Source organism: Rhincodon typus, chromosome 9 (assembly GCF_021869965.1).
Source record: "Rhincodon typus isolate 14 chromosome 9, sRhiTyp1.1, whole genome shotgun sequence".
NCBI classification, from domain to species: domain Eukaryota; kingdom Metazoa; phylum Chordata; class Chondrichthyes; order Orectolobiformes; family Rhincodontidae; genus Rhincodon; species Rhincodon typus.
In genome coordinates, this window is record NC_063340.1 from 64,072,249 (window position 1) to 64,088,501 (window position 16,253).

Here is a 16,253-nt window from a genome sequence, read left to right on the forward strand (position 1 = left end):
ATCTCCTACCGACTAACCTCATCCCGCCCCCTTGACCTGTCCGTCCTCCCTGGACTGACCTATCCCCTCCCTAACTCCCCACCTACACTCACCTTTACTGGCCCCATCCCCGCCTCTTCGACCTGTTTGTTTCCTCTCCACCTATCCTCTCCTCTATCCATCTTCTATCCGCCTCCCACTCTCTCCCTATTTATTTCAGAACCCCCTTCCCCTCCCCTTTTTCTGATGAAGCGTCTAGGCCCGAAACGTCAGCCTTTCTGCTCCTATGATGCTGCTTGGCCTGCTGTGTTCATCCAGCCCTGCACCTTGTTGAAATGGTACAACGTCCGCTTTTTTCATATTACACAATCTGTATACATTGCATACAGTGAAGAGGAATTCACAACGTAACCAATTACTCAAATGACGATTCCTGTAGAAGAGCTGTAAGCATGTAGCGCTAATCTGCTTACGTTGATCAAGGCTAGAAGTTCCAGTGCAGTGAACCTTTGGTATGGCATGTCTTTCATAACATCTTGTTGAACTGATAATACTGTGTGAACACATGCTGTTTATGTTTAATGAACACATGACATGTTTAATTTTAGGGCACAGGCTAATTATCTTTAAATCTGAAAGACATACAAACATATTAATCAGAGCAGGAGTAGGCCATTCAGCCCCCTGAGCCTACTCAGCCATTTAATAAGGTCATTGAGTCATACAGCACAAAACAAACCCTCCAAATTGTCCATGCCAACCGAGTTTCCCTAATTAAACTAGCCCCATTGCCTGTGTTTGGTCCATATCCCTCTATTCATATACACATACCCATCCAGATGCCTTTAAAATGTTGTAATTGTACCCTCCTCTATCACCTCCTCTGGCAACTCATTCCATAAACACACCATCCTCTTTGTGAAAAAGTTACCCTAAGGTCCTTTTTAAATTTTTCTCCATTCACCTTAAACCTATGCCCTCTAGTTTTGGAATCCCCAACCCTAGGTAAAAGACAGGAACAAAAACAAAGTTGCTGGAAAAGCTCAGCAGGTCTGGCAGCATCTGTGGAGGAGAAAACAGAGTTAACGTTTCGGGTCCGGTGACCCTTCCTCAGAACTTGGTAAAAGACATTGGCTATTCCCCTATCCATGCCCTTCATAATTTTATGAATGTCTAAAAGGTCACCCCTCACTCTCCTTTGCTCCAGTGAAAAGAGTCCCAGCCTATCCAGCCTCTCCTTATAACTCTACCCTTCAGTCCCAGCAACATCCTGGTAAATCTTTTCTGCACCCTCTCCAATTTAATAATATCCTTCCTATTGTCAGGCAAGCAGAATTGTGCACAGTACTCCAAAAGTGGCCTCACCAACATTCTGTACAACTTCAACAAGACAACCCAACTACTTTACGTAATGGTCCGAGCAATGAAGGCAAGTGTGCTAAATGCCTTCTTAATGCCACTTTCAAAGAACTGTGTAGCTGAATCCCTTGGTCTCTCTGTTCGACAACACTACCTAGGGCCCTACCATTAACTGTATAAGTCCTGCACTTGGTTGTTTTACCAAAACGCCATACCTCGCATTTATTCGAATTAAACTCTATCTGCCACTCCTCAGCCCATTGGCCCAATTGATCCAAGATCCCTTTCTAATCTTAGATAACCTTCTTCAGTGCTGACTCTGCCACCAATTTTGGTGTCATCCGCAAACTTACTAACTATGCCTCCTAAATTCTCATCTGATTTGATTGTAACCTCAAACCTACATTGCCACCTACCCCAATTACCTTTCACCCTGCTTGCTTAACAAGAATCTATCTATCTCTGCCTGAAAAATATGCAAGGACTTTGCTTCTACCACCTTTCAGGGAGTTCCAAAGACTCGTGACCCTCTAAGAATTCCTTTTTCCCTTATCTTTATTTTAATGGGAGACCTGATTTTTAAGTGTCTCCTAGCTCTAGGTTCTCCCCTAAGAGGAAACATCCTTTCCATATGTACCCTGTTAAGACATTTCAGAATTTTATATGTTTCAATCAAATTACCTCTTACTCCAGTGAATACAAACCTAGCCTGTCCAATCTTTCCTCATAAAATAACCTGCACATTTCAAGTATTAATCTAGTGAAGCTCCAAATTGCCTCCAACACACTTGCATCCTTCTTGAAATAAGAAGATCAATACTGTGCACAGTACTTCAGATGTGGTCTTACCAGTACCCTGTATAAATAAGCATAATTTCTCTACATTTTTTATTCAATTCCTTTTGCAATAAATGATAACATGCAATTAGCTTTCTGTACTTGCTGTACCTGAGTGCTAACCTTTTGAAATTCATGTATAAGGACACCCAGTTCCCTCTGCATCTCAGAGCTCTGCAATCTCTCACCATCATGACAATATGCTTCCTTTTTATTCTTCCTGTCAAAATGGACAATTTCACATTTTCCCACATTATACTCCATTTGCCACATCTTTGCCCACTCATGTAACTTATCAACATATTATTTGTCCCCTTGTGTCCCCACAATTTGTTTTCCTGCCTATATTGTGGCATCAGAAGATTTGGCAAATCTTTTAATCTGAGTTATTCATATAAATTGCTGGCAGTTAAGGTCTCAGGGGCATACCATTTGTTACATCTTGCTGAGAAAAGACCCATTTAGAGCTACTATCTGCTTCCAGTTAGCCAGCCAACTTTCTATCAATGTCAATATGTTACCCCATACACCATTAGTATTTATTTTCTGCAATAACTATTGATTTGGTGGCACCTTAATCAAATGCCTTTTGCAAATCTAAATATAGTACATCCACTGGTTCTCCTTTATCCACAGCATGTCTTCCCTCCTCAATGAACTATGGTAGATTAATCAAATTTAACTTCCCTTTCTCAAATCATGTTGACTCTGCCTGATTACCTTTATTCCAAGTATCTTGTTATCACTAATTGCATCTAACAATTTCTCTATGATCCTGTGTTAAACTAACTGGCCTGTAGTTTCCTGCATTCTGTCTCTCTTTATAAATAAAGGAGTTGTATTCTCTATCTTCTAAGTAAATGGGACTGCTCTTGAATCAAGAAAGTTTTGGAAAATTAAAATCAATGCATTAACTATCTCACTAACCATGTCCTTTTAAGACCCTGGGATCAAGGGTTACAGGGAGAAGGGCAGCAGAATGGGGTTGAGAAACATATCAGCCATGATCAAATAGTGAGGCAGACTCGATAGCAAAGCAGACTCGATGGGCTGAAAGGCCTAATTGTGTTTCTATGTCTTACAGGACAAAGTCCATCAGGACAAAGAGACCTGCCATGCTGAAGCTCCAATATCTTACTCAGTATCACTTCTCTAGTGATTGTGATTTTGCTGAGTTCCTCCCTTCCTTCTATTTCTTGAATTATCACTGTTTCTGAGATGTTACTTGTAACCTGTATCATTGCACTACCACTGGTACAATCCTTGAGAAAAACCTAGCGTCATAATTTTCATGCTCTGAAAAATCCTGTTTACAATTATTTTATTTCTTAATGATTTGGCTTGGTGTCTAGAACATAGACTGTCCGTGTTTGCAGATTATTAGACTGTTAATATTTGTTTACAATTCCTAATCTAGTCCTGAATACGACCTCTTAGAGTCCACTGTTGAGAAATATTTAACAAAATTATTCGACTCTAAACGGTGGAATATATGAAAAGAGAAAATATTGGAGAAACTCAGCAGGTCTGGTAGAGTCTGTGGAGAAAGAAACAGAGTTAACACTTCAGAGTCCGAGACAGACCTTCTGTTCTGTTCTGAAGAAGAATCATATCAGATTTGAATCATTATTTTTCTCTCTCCATAGATGCTGCCAGACTTGCTGAATTTCTCCAGCAGTTTCTCTTTTTATTTCATATTTTCAGCATCTGCAGTATTTTTGATTTCATTTGAACTAAATCATATATTGTTTTATATTTGCGTTTTACATATAATATGCAATGTCATCAGTTTGATGTTGATTTAACTTTTAGTAGATAGCATAGAATGTTTGCTAGGCATGAATAAAATAGAAATAAATGATTACATTAGTTTAGCTTTAACACCTATTCTGAACAAACCCACTTTCTTTCTGTCATTTTCAGACATTCTGAATGATGCTATCTTTGATGAGGACCATGATGAAGTAGTTATTGTGAAAGATATCGATATGTTCTCACTTTGCGAACATCATTTAGTTCCATTTTTTGGCAAGGTTAGTATATGACATAAAGTATGCATGTACAATGTAATTCACAGAATAATATTCTTCAGCAGCTCTAAGAGAAGACATTTGACTCACTGCTCCAGTCTGCCTCTCAGAAAGCAATATCTATTTTGCCCATTTGTTTGCCTCTCCCAGCATTCTTTTCTTTTTCAAATATTTATGCACTTTCCCCTTAGAAACTGTTACGCATTCTGATGCCACTGCTGATTCTGATGGAGTAATCATTCAATATCCTAATAAACTTCTGCATTATCACAGGAATACTCTGGTCTTTTCTAAATTTATACCCGTAGATTATTGTCCCAATCAATAAAAATAATATTTACTTATTTACCTTTTCTTAATTTTGAACAACCCTATCAATTTTGTCTTGAGCTTCTCTGTTTGAATGAAGAGTTCCAATGTGAATGTTGTTCCTTCAGAATCCAAGACTTCTCATTTGTGATACACCTCAGTGAATCTCTAAGAATTATACCTCCTCAAAGGGCTTGCCTTCTTCCTAAAGAAAGGTGACAAAAACAGTGTTCTATTTGCATCCTGCTGTGCAGCAAAAGATTACAAATAGCAACCACTGTGTGTTGCTGTAGAACAGAACTATTAAGATGACAAAAGTGACTGATTATGTGACCTTGGTGGAGTTTTAATTGGCCAGGCTTCAGTATGTGTGAAGGGTTAAAACATCAAAAAGTGTGGTGCAGCAAAAAGTCAGCAGGAAACTATTGACATCCGCATTTAACTTGAGGATCTCAAATGAATATGTGGGAAACCCCAGAGGGACAGGTGGATCTAGAATTAACATTTGCTAAAAGCCTATTGATTGCACCTTTAGTCTGAATTCAGTCTTTAACTGCCAGCACCCATGTTTCCTGGGCTCCCTGGAACTTGTCAGGTTTAACAAGGAAGAGGACAGAAGGCTGCTGAGCAACTGACAGGCAGCTAGCCTTTAAGTATTACAGCTGCTTTATTGCCTAAGTGAAAGGATTTAGCTCATAGGATGGGTTTAAAGAGTGTACTTTCACTGCTGTGGAGGGATTTCCAAGCCTTTGGAGATCACTGATGACTTGTTGGAGTTTTAATCAAGCTAATCCATCTCTACCTTGGACTTCTGATAAAGAATTAGATGGACACCAGCAGAAAATTCTGAGACTTCATGAGACTCCTACTGGAAATGGGACTCTTCCAATCTCTTTCCAATCCTGTGCAACAACTCTGGAAATGCCAGTGACCCTCAGGCAAATCTTTTGTTGCTTTACAGTTGTCAGATGTTTCTGCATGAGTTGTGTGACAGTGCCTCCTCTTCAGTCTTCATAATCCCCTGACATAAGTAGTGGTGTGGCACTCACAAGTCCTGTTGGAGAAGGAAGTGTAAAGATCATATACATTTTTTTATTTTTCTGTATTTCTGATTTTGGACTGAAATGGGAACAGGACTGCTTTAAAAAATCGAGGATTGTGGAAAGAATTACAGCACTTTTTTAAAAAGCAGGTTACCAATACTCATTTTAGGTGCAGTTTAGACAGCTGTTTGTTCAAGCAGTGGGGGAAGTTACTACAGATGAGCTGGAATCAGGTGTTGTGTATAAGGTGAGTTCAGCCAGCAACAAGTAGCTTATTGGTCTGTAGAGCTGTCGATGACAAAGGCCTTCTGCCTGCCAGCATCTATGTGATGGCCATCAGGTAGTTGAACAGCTTGTGGGTGTGAATGTTTAGTCAGGAACCATCAGAAGTCTGTCAAAAATGAAGAAACTGTTGTTTTCTCCATATCTCAAGCCTGAGGAAAGCCAGTTTATTCTCTCTCATCAGTTACTGTAGGCTGTGGCTTTTAACTAATAAGTCATAGGTGTGAACCAGTCACTATGTGCTTGCTAAACAAAGTGGAAGTACCTGAAGATAGCAGATTGACGAGCATCAAGGCCTGACAAGCTAAAAGGATCTTGTCAGTGAATCATGTGGACAGGGAACATTGAACTGCCTTTCCAATTTATTCCTCCATCCATAATACCCCTTTGTTTTTGCTCCGGTTTTCTCCCACAGTCCAAAGATGTGCAGGTTAGGTGTATTGGCCATGGGAAATGCAGGGTTACAGGTAGGTACAGGAGTTAGTTTGGGTGGAATGCTGTTCAGAGGGTCGGTGTGGACTTGATGGGCTGAATGGCCTGCTTCCACACTGTAGAGGTTTTGTGCAAGGGGTGTTTTTAATGGGGCTTAGAGTTCTGTGTCAACAGATTATGATTGTTTACCTACTGATTTGCAATATAGAGTATTGCAATGGCCTAGTGGTATTATCACTGGACTGTTAATCCAGAGACTCAGATAATGTTCTAGGCAGAGATAGTAGGAACTGCAGATGCTGGAGAATCCGAGACAACAAGGTGCAGGGCTGGATGAACACAGCAGGCCAAGCAGCATCATAGGAGCAGAGAGGCTGACGTTTCGGGCCTAGACCCTTCATCAGAAAAGGGGGAGGGGAAGGGGGTTTTGAAATAAATAGGGAGAGAGTGGGAGGCGGATAGAAGAGGGATAGAGGAGAGGATAGGTGGAGAGGAAACACCTAGGCACCTAGGTTCGAATCCCACCATGGCTGATGGTAGAATTTGAATTCAATAAAATATCTGGAATTAATGATCTAATAATGACCACGAACCCATTGCCAATTGTTGGAAAAACCCATCTGGTTCATTAATGCCCTTTAGGGAAGGAAACTGCCATCCTTACCTGGTCTGGCCTACATGTGACTCTAGACCCACAGCAATGTGGTTGACTCTTAACTGCCCTCTGGGCAATAAATGCTGCCTGGTCAGTGATGCCCACATCCCATGAATGAATTTTTAAAAAAAGTAGTAATTTGGTCAGTACAGAAACCTGGCCCTTGCTTTCGATCAGCCTGAGACTAAAAGACAGAAATAGGGGAATTTTTAACTTTTCTGATGACTCTAGGAATAGCATGGCTTGATATCCTGTGTGGTACCCCAGTAAGGCATAACAAAAGAATGAATTAGAACTGACAAGCTGAAAATAGTCAGAGGCTGAATTGTTTAAATCATTGCTTCTCCTAGTCTGCTGTCAACAGTGAATATGAGTGAGTCTGTTGTGCCATGCTGCCAGATATCTAATTCTGCCACCAGGTAGTTCAGAGGTTCCACTCTCTCTATTGCATACTGAGGCTCTGCTTACCTCCAGTGCATCTTCTTCAAAAGCAGGCAGGTTGGCTATGACTGGAGGGGTACCCTTGCTTCTCTGCCTGTTCTTGGTGTTCTGAACTTCTACTTCCTCAAAGAAGAAAAAGAAAAGAATTATGAATGTGAGGAACAGAATCTGTTGAGAGTTTGGAAATGGGAACATTTCTGGAGGGTGACCATGAAGGATTGAAATGGGATGACAATAAGATGAGGGTGAGTTTCAGTGATGGATGGTCAGATTGGGATATGATGAGTTGCCTCAACAGCAATGATTGGATGAGGCATATTGATACAAGAAATACCATGCATGAAAAAGTTGGGAGAATCAAATTGAACTGCCAACCCCATCAATGTGTCATGCCACTTGCCTTTGCTGTCCTGATGAGTTTTCTATCTGGTTGCAGCTCTGTATCCATGTGCAAGGTACCACCCTCCTGCTGCTCAGCTCCTCAGCCTCTTACAGCCATATCTGCTTCATTTCAAGGCAGGCATCTTCCTTCTGTCCACAATGAGGAACAAAAAATGATTCTGTGGGCCCATGTTGGCTGCAGAGGGAAATTCAGGGATGCTTCAAGAACTGCAGGCACCCTTCCTTCGCTGAGACTCCATTATTTGAGTTGCTGCCTCTCACTTGCTAGTCATCGAATTCTGTCACTAACCAGGATTTCCTTAAACAGTGAAGCTTCAATAGGCAGGTGGAGGTTGTGATCACGCCCACCCAGTTTAACCAGAGAAAACCAGAAGTGTGAAGCTTAATGGAAGAGCCAATGAAACATATGCTCATTGAATTTGCAGATTCCTGACCATACAGTTAGCCTGCCCCAATACTGCAAGAGGATTTGAAAACCCCTTGTTTTGATTTTCATAATTGACAATTGCTCTGTTCAGAACTTCATCACACATTTGTACAATCACCATTTCTGAATGCTTTGAAAAGTATGTGCTAGAGGCACCCTTACAGCATCCAGCTGTGTCTCTTTGCTGTGAAGCATAGGATCCAGAGAAAATTGAGGCAAAGGATATTGTTAGTGCAAAAAAGGAATCTCAGCAAGGCAACCTTGGTCTGAAATGCTGCTGTATAATAAATCGATGTCAACCCTTGTTTGCTTCTTAACTGTTTACCTGCTCGGATCAGATGAAAGGTCAATGAGTTAAAAAGCCAACCCTACTTCTTTCTGTACATGCTGCCTGACCTGTTACACATTTCCATCATCTTCTGTTTCTTTTTCAGACTTACAGCATCTGCAGTGCTTTGCTTTTTGTGTTTCAGGTATGTTGTGCCCTGAACAACTTTCAATAATATATGGATCTCAAGAGGCCTAGAGGTACAAAATGTGAAGGGCAGAAAATGGCAGGCATTATTAGGAGCATCTGACAATCTGTCCACTAAAATTATAATTTCCTGAACTGCAACATGGGGTTCCTATAACAACATCAGTGCTTTTATCACGAACGTCTGGCCATCAAAAGTCACTATTGATTAGCTGTTTCTAGCATCACGTTTTGCATTCAGTAGGAGTTTCTTCATTTCATGTTATCCTGTCCGCAAATCCAACATTAAAGCTTTCACAGGACTAAAGCCTACATCAGAAATGTGTTTTATGTCAGTTGAGGGCACATGGACCCTTTTTTATTCTTATCATTTTATTTCTCACTTGCAGGTACACATAGGTTACCTACCGAATAAGAGGGTAGTTGGGCTAAGCAAACTGGCAAGGTTGGTAAAGTGTCAAACATTTTTTTTACATTTGTTGACATGTGTAGGTATGTTATAACAGGCATAAAGTTAGTTGAGGAAAAGATTATAGCTATCAGAGTGCAATCAGGCTATCAGGAAATAAATGTAATGTGATGCACATTTCACAAGGAAAGGTGAAAAATGTATGTTACAAAGGATGCTATTTTAATGTACAATGGAAGGCCAGGTCACTTACTGAATGCTATTGGGCCAAATTTTGTAGATTAATGTAGCAACTATAGTTTTTTTTTTAAACTATGGTCATTCTGCTTTTCTGTTTTAAATGTACTTGCAATGTGTTGAAGTCACTTTCACAGAGTAATGACAGCAAACACTAATGACTTGCACTTCATTAAAACTGTAAGACCTGGTCTGATCTTGTGATTTGTGAGATTGGTTTGAGGGTCATGTTCAAACTCAAAGCCATGCTTCTCTGATTTATTTTCCAAATAACATATTTAATGTACATTTTTTGAGTGGTGCAGCAAATTTGCACACACATATAATCATTATTTTATATATTCAAATCTTCTTTAGATTGCTAATTTTAGAGAAAATGCTTTCACATTACTGAGTGGGCATGAATATGCAAGTGATCTTTCCACCTGTTTTTGTGAGTAATAAACGGGAAGAGTCTTCAATTATATTAAATGTACACAGTCTGTGAAATGAACAGGTTTGAAGATCCATTTGGTTTTATTATTATGCTGACATTTTCCTCATTATTTAAAGATAAAAATGTAAAAATTCAGAAATGCGGTGAAATAGAACGTCTGTAAATACTTTGTGATTCCAACATCATCTGCTACTTTGGTGGAAGCTGCTGCTTGACAGAGAAAGGGCAGTAAAGTGCAAACTCACCACTTTTGCACAATCATATATTCTTAAGATAGTCTCAGTTGAAATATGTACCTAAATCTGTCGCTTTGCTGCAGGATAGAACTGTCTGCCCCATACTGCAAGTAGATATTCGAGGGTGGCATGACAGTTTTTGTCTGATTGGTAGGTCCTGTCTAAAATACATGACAGTGATTCAGTCCTGGAACAATGCAGCAGTGTTGGGCTGTGGTTGACAGTGAAAAAGAATTCTGCTCCATGGATATTTTGCCAGAGGGCAAAAGGGTCACAGATAGCTAAAGAAGAAATGAAGTCTGTGATTTGAATGGATTAGCATTAATGGTTAGCCAGGTAGCCTGAACCCAGATCTTCGATTATGTCAAGTCCAATATCAGGACCAATTGCTCCATCTGATGTTCCTTTCGTTGTTTAGGGATGACTTGATTTCTGATCCGTCTGCTCATAGTGAAATTGAACAGAGGAATCTTACCTCCCTCCTACCACCCTGGTGCTACCAATTGAGCTGGATCACCATGATATAGCACAATATGAATTGCAATATAATAATTCCACTTTCCAAACTGTCGCAAACCATCTACAGATATAGTCAGTGCATGTTGCACAATGTAACACAAATCACAAGCCAAATAAAGTTTGCTAACTGTGCAAAAATAATTAAGGTCAACAAAATTTAGAAATGTAGATCTAAAAGCAGAAAATCAATGCCAACAGTTCAGAGAGTATGACAGACACCTGATAATAAAAGTCAGTGTCAGCACTGTGAAGCAAGTGCAAGTACAAGCAATGCCCAGTCATTTAAATAAAGTGCCTTAACTGTAAAACACTGGGTTAGTTTTAGGAAATATGCTGAAGATGAACAGTCACAAAGCAGCAAGAAATCAAAGAGCTACTCACACATAGAACTTCATGAGATAGAACAGGTTACAATAAAAACCAAAGGTATTTCTAGTGAAAATAGTTTGCATGGAAGTATCCTTTTACCAAGAAGATATTTATGGCAATACTCACCTCACTAATTTTAAGCTCAATACAAGGGCTAGGTTCATTTTAATGCTTTATATTGCATCATTGTTGAAGAAACACCATTTACAGGCTCCAATAATGCAACAACATGATGCAGGAGGTATGCCATAGGTGAAGGTAGGCTGAAAGCAACTTTGCAATGCAGGGAATTTCAGATAGTAAAGCACGTTTATGTACTTCACAATCAAGAATTTTCACTCTTGAGCACTCTTGTGTTGCCTCAGAACCTTACGCCAATGTGTTTATAGGATTCATGGAATTAAGTACTGAATACACCATACACTGAGATAGATGCTAAGCTATTATGACGATACACACCCAGGAAGATCCCAGATCTTTCAATGAAGGAAGTTCTGATACAACTTGAGGAGATATCCAGAATGGCATCAGTTCTTTGGTGTTGAAACCAAATGAGTCGTACTCAGGAGTGGTTACTACACCCAAACAAAATGGTATATCTGAATTTGTGCTGACCTCACGAAGCTCAAAACAACAATGGTCACCCTATGTCTACATTAAATGAAACCTTAGCTGAAATATTCAAAAATAGAGTCTTAATGAAGCTTAATGGAAACAGTGCATTCTGGCAAATGGATAGACAGTCAAATTTGATAACCACACTTTAAACTCCATTTTGGAGCTTTGGCTTCAACAAACTGTCATTTGGGCTCCAGAGATTTTCCAACATCTTTGTCCAACATCTTACAAGGGTTATAAGTTGTCATATGCCACATGCCATACTGATGAACACACTGTAAAATAGTTGAGAAAGATGACTGGAGCTTGCACATAGTTTTTGAACATGTACAGGCTGAAGGGCTCCACCTAAACAGGAAGTGCGAACTCACAAAGGAATCTATTTGCATTTTGGAACACGTTGTAACAGTAATGACATAATGACAGATCCATAGAAAACAAAGGCTATTTAAGGACCTCAGAGATAGTAGGAACTACCTATGCTGGAGAATCTGAGATAACAAGGTGTAGAGCTGGATGAACACAGCAGGCCAGGCAGCAACAGAGGAGCAGGAAGGCTGATGTTTCGGGTCTCGACCCTTCTTCAGGGGGTCCAGAATAAAGTGAAATGCTATAAATTGGGGTTGGTGTAGCAAGCTACATGCTTACAAATCCTGCTTTGCCACTGACGTTTGCACCAGTCTCCATATTCGTTACCATTCGCACCATTAAAATGAAACTAAACTCAAAGCTGTAAACTTTTACAGTGAGCGGGGAGAGTGGAAGGGGACTCTATTTATTCCAGAGAGAGGGGGGGAGGCTATGATGGAAGGTGGGTAAAGGAGCAGATATGTGGACAGAAACGGACAGGTCAAGGAGGCGGGGAGCCAGTAAAGGTGAGTGTAGATAGGGAGTTGGGATGGGGGTTGGTCAATTGAGGGAAGACGGACAGGTCAAGGAGGTGGGGATGGGGGTTGATCAGTGAGGTGGGAGGAGCGGATAGGTGGGAGAAAAGACAGACAGATCAAGGAGGCGGGGGTGAGCTGGGATATTTTTGGGATGAGGTCAGGGGTAGGGAGAATTTGAAGCTTGTAAAGTCCACATTGAGACCATTGGGCTGCAGTGTTCCCAAGCGAAATATGAGGTGCTGTTCCTGCAAGCTTCGGGTGGCATCGTGTGGCACTGCAGGAGGCCTAGGATGGACATGTCGTCCAAGGAGTGGGAGGGGGAGTTGAAGTGGCTCACAACTGGGAGTGCAGTCGTTTGTCACGAACCGAGCATAGGTGTTCCACAAAGCGGTCTCCAAGTCTCCGCTTGGTTTCCCCAATGTAGAGGAGGCCACATCGGGAACAGCAGATACAATATACCACATTAGCAGGTGTTCACCTGCACATCTGCTAATGTGGAAGGCTTTCTTGGCAGAGGTGTAGGGGCAGGTGTAGCACTTCCTGCGGTTGCAGGGAAGTGCCGGGGGTGGTGGGGCTAGTGGGGAGTGTGGAGCGGACAAGGGAGTCATGGAGAGAGCGGTCCCTGCGGAAGGCAGATAAGGGTGGGGAGGGAAAAGTATCTTTGGTCATAAGGGCAGAGGTAGTCAGCCCCCTCATCATCTCCTCTTGTTAAGGCACTCCCTGTTTGAAAGTTTTCCTGAAAATTGACACGTCATTAATCTTCTTTCAGCACTGTTGGGCATTTCTTTTAACCTGGACACTGCACTGACCCAGATGCTATCTCTGCCAAGACTGGCTTTGTCTGGTGACTTCCCTCCTTGGGTAATCCAGAGGTAAAAGAAAACACTGCACCTATTTTGATGACCCTGTGCACTAACCATTCCAGGTCCCTGCCGCAAAGCAAGGAGCTAAATTACCTTTCTGAGCCAGGTCATTCAGGATAACAATGCAGGTCCACAGTGAAGGGCAATCTTGGCTTGCCGAGACTGAAATGATCTGCAGCTGGGGTTTAAACATGCTACCAGTGACATGAACATCACAAAGTCCCAGCAGTGGTGAGCCCCAGTCCTTCCTGCTACACAATTTCATAAGCCAGGCAAAACAATTGCCCTTGAAAACCTTACCTTGCCATGACAGATTGTCCGCCATAAATCTCAGCAAAATTAAACACTGATTTTTTTTCTTTTTTTTGCCAGTCTATTGCTTCTGCTTCCCATGCCACAGATGGTGCTAGGCTCAGTTTTCCAGCATTTCCTATCTTTCTTCCAGGAATTTGTAAAGGCCTAGCATTTTCACATTCAAGACAGAGATATATTTGTGAATTGCTTAAGTAGATTTCTGCAAAAGTTCTATTGATTGGCCATTGAATGATCAATGGGTCGGTACCTTATACAACAAGAAAATAATGAAAAAGAAAGTTAAATTATTAGGAGAATGGATGTTTTGGGCAATAACCAAGAAATGCCTTTCAACGATGTTTGCAATGTGCTTGAATATTTTTGTGCTCCACCAACCAAGAGTTGATTCTCTTCTTGAGTACAATGATAGACAAGACCATTCACATTTTGAAGAATGAAAGGAGATCTTAGTGAAACACGTAAGATCCTGAGGAAACCTGATGGGATGGGTGGTGAAAGGTAATCATTTCTCCTTTTGGGAGAGAGAAGAACTAAGGGACACAGTTTAAAAATAATTGGTCTCTCATTTAAGATCAGGATGAGTAGGAATTTTTCCCTGAGGGACGTACATCTTTGGAACTCCCTTCCACAGAGAGCATTGGAGGCTGGGTTGTTAAAGCTTTTTTAAGGCAGTAGTAGATTGATTCTTGAATAAAAGGAAGTCAGTATTTATTAGGGATAGATGAGGGGGCACAGCTGAGGCCACAATCAGTTCAGCCCTGATCCTACTGAATAATGGGTCAGGCTTGATAGCTCCTCCAGCTCCTAATTCCTGTGTTTATATCTTATGAACCTATATGTGACAGCTGTAATTTTCAAACATTCCAAGTTCAGAAATAGTCCTTTTTCTCATCTTCATATTAGAATTATGAATATTTTCCTGGAAGTTAAATCTGCAATGTAGAACTGCAATAAGAAGATGGTTGTAATCCAGTCTTTTTTTTACAGGATTGTTGAAATCTACAGTAGAAGACTTCAAGGTACAATTAATTCAAACAATTTGCATTTCCATTTTCTCAAGAAACGTGTTAGAAGGACTTCTATGTATTTCTGCCCTTTGATACTTCTTTTTTCCCTCACAAACCCATGATCTAATTTATCAACATGCTAGCCTAAGTTAAACATCTAATCCAACCCTTCCAAACAGATAGGGATCACTTTGGTACAGGTTACATACTGAGACCCCTTGCTGTGTCCACTCAGTTTTCCTTTCCGTTGGCGTCACAGTTTACACAATGCTTCTGTTAAGACCAGGTGCATTAACAAACCGAGCAGTAGAATTTGGGTGCATTTTAGTGATGAAGACCATTATAGCCGTATACGACGGTTTTAGAGGGATATGGGCCAAATAATGGCAAACGGAACTGGATTAACTTAGGATATCTGGTCAGCATGGACAGGTTGGGCCGAAGGGTCTGTTTCTGTGATGTGTATCTCTATGACTCTATGTTGTCCCCAAGGCAGCATAATCCTGTTTTTTTTTTTTAAAATTATGAGGTTTGAATTGGTGGGGTGAGGGGTGATAGATGAGAAGGAAACCCAGCAATGCCCTCAACCAGTCCACCTCTACTAGACCAACAGCAGGTAGTATACACGTAGCCTTATTCGTTTTAGTTCCTGCCAATGTCATGCAAGTAAAAGGATCCTGTTGCAAAACCTACAAACTAGTTAAGGTTTAATAGATGGAGTCCAGACTGAGACATTCCAGCAATTACATAAACATGGATTGAGCCCATAGCTTCAAGAATCCATTCTTGAGGTTGTATTACAAACATTTTGTCACCCTGCTTGAAACATCATCAGTGCATCTCCAGTGAAGTGTTGGTGTTCTATCCTGCTTGTTATTTATATATCTCGGTTTGCAGGGGTGTTTTCCAGTTTTTCAGTTTTTGAGTGGTTTGTACGTCAGGTCCAGTTCAATGTGTTTGTTGATGGAGTTATGGTTGGAATGCCAAGTCTGCAGGAATTCCCTGGCTTGGCTCTGTTTAGTTCGTGCTATTATTGACGTGTTGTCCCTGTTGAATTCGTGTCCTTCTTTGTCAGTGTATATTGTGACCAGTGAGAATTGGTTCGGTCTCTTGGTGGCTAGTTGGTGTTCGTGTATCCTTATTGTCCATTTTCTTACGTAGGGGTCTGAGTAGTCTTGTAGTCATCTCTGATATACAATAGGGTGACTAGTGTGTCTGGCTGTGCTGTGTCTTCTTGTTGTGATCTGTCGCAGAGGTAACGCGGATTGTGCTTTTTGGGTATCCATTCCTTTTAAAAACTCCACATATGTGCTCCTGATCTGCTTTGCATAATTCTGCACTGCTGCAGTGTGTTGTGGCCCATTTGAATAATGTCCTTATGCAGCTCCGTTTATGAGTATTGGGGTGGTTGCTGGAGTAATTAAGTATCTGTCCCTATTTGTGGTCTTTCTGCATACGCTAGTCTGGAGTTCACTGTTGTTCTTATGTTCTACCATTATGTCTAGGAAGGGTAGTCAGTTATGGTTCTCTTCTTCGTTTGTGAGTTTTATTCCAGTGAGGATGTTGTTTGTATGTTGGTGGGTTTCTTCTAGTCTTGTGCGTTTGATAATTACAAAGGTGTCATCTACATAGCGGACCCAGAGTTTGGGTTGGACAGTGGGGAGCACTGTCCATTCTAACCGTTGA

General features: G+C 41.0%; 1 protein-coding gene across 1 annotated transcript in view; it reads left to right on the top strand.

The window, feature by feature from the left end:
• Positions 1-16,253, top strand: part of gch2 (GTP cyclohydrolase 2) — a 38,910-nt gene that overhangs the window by 15,490 nt on the left and 7,167 nt on the right. The window contains exons 2-4 of the mRNA XM_020510060.2: positions 4,099-4,208; positions 9,061-9,116; positions 14,548-14,579. Coding sequence (XP_020365649.2) covers positions 4,099-4,208; positions 9,061-9,116; positions 14,548-14,579 — 198 coding nt within the window. The remainder of the gene's footprint in view (positions 1-4,098; positions 4,209-9,060; positions 9,117-14,547; positions 14,580-16,253) is intronic.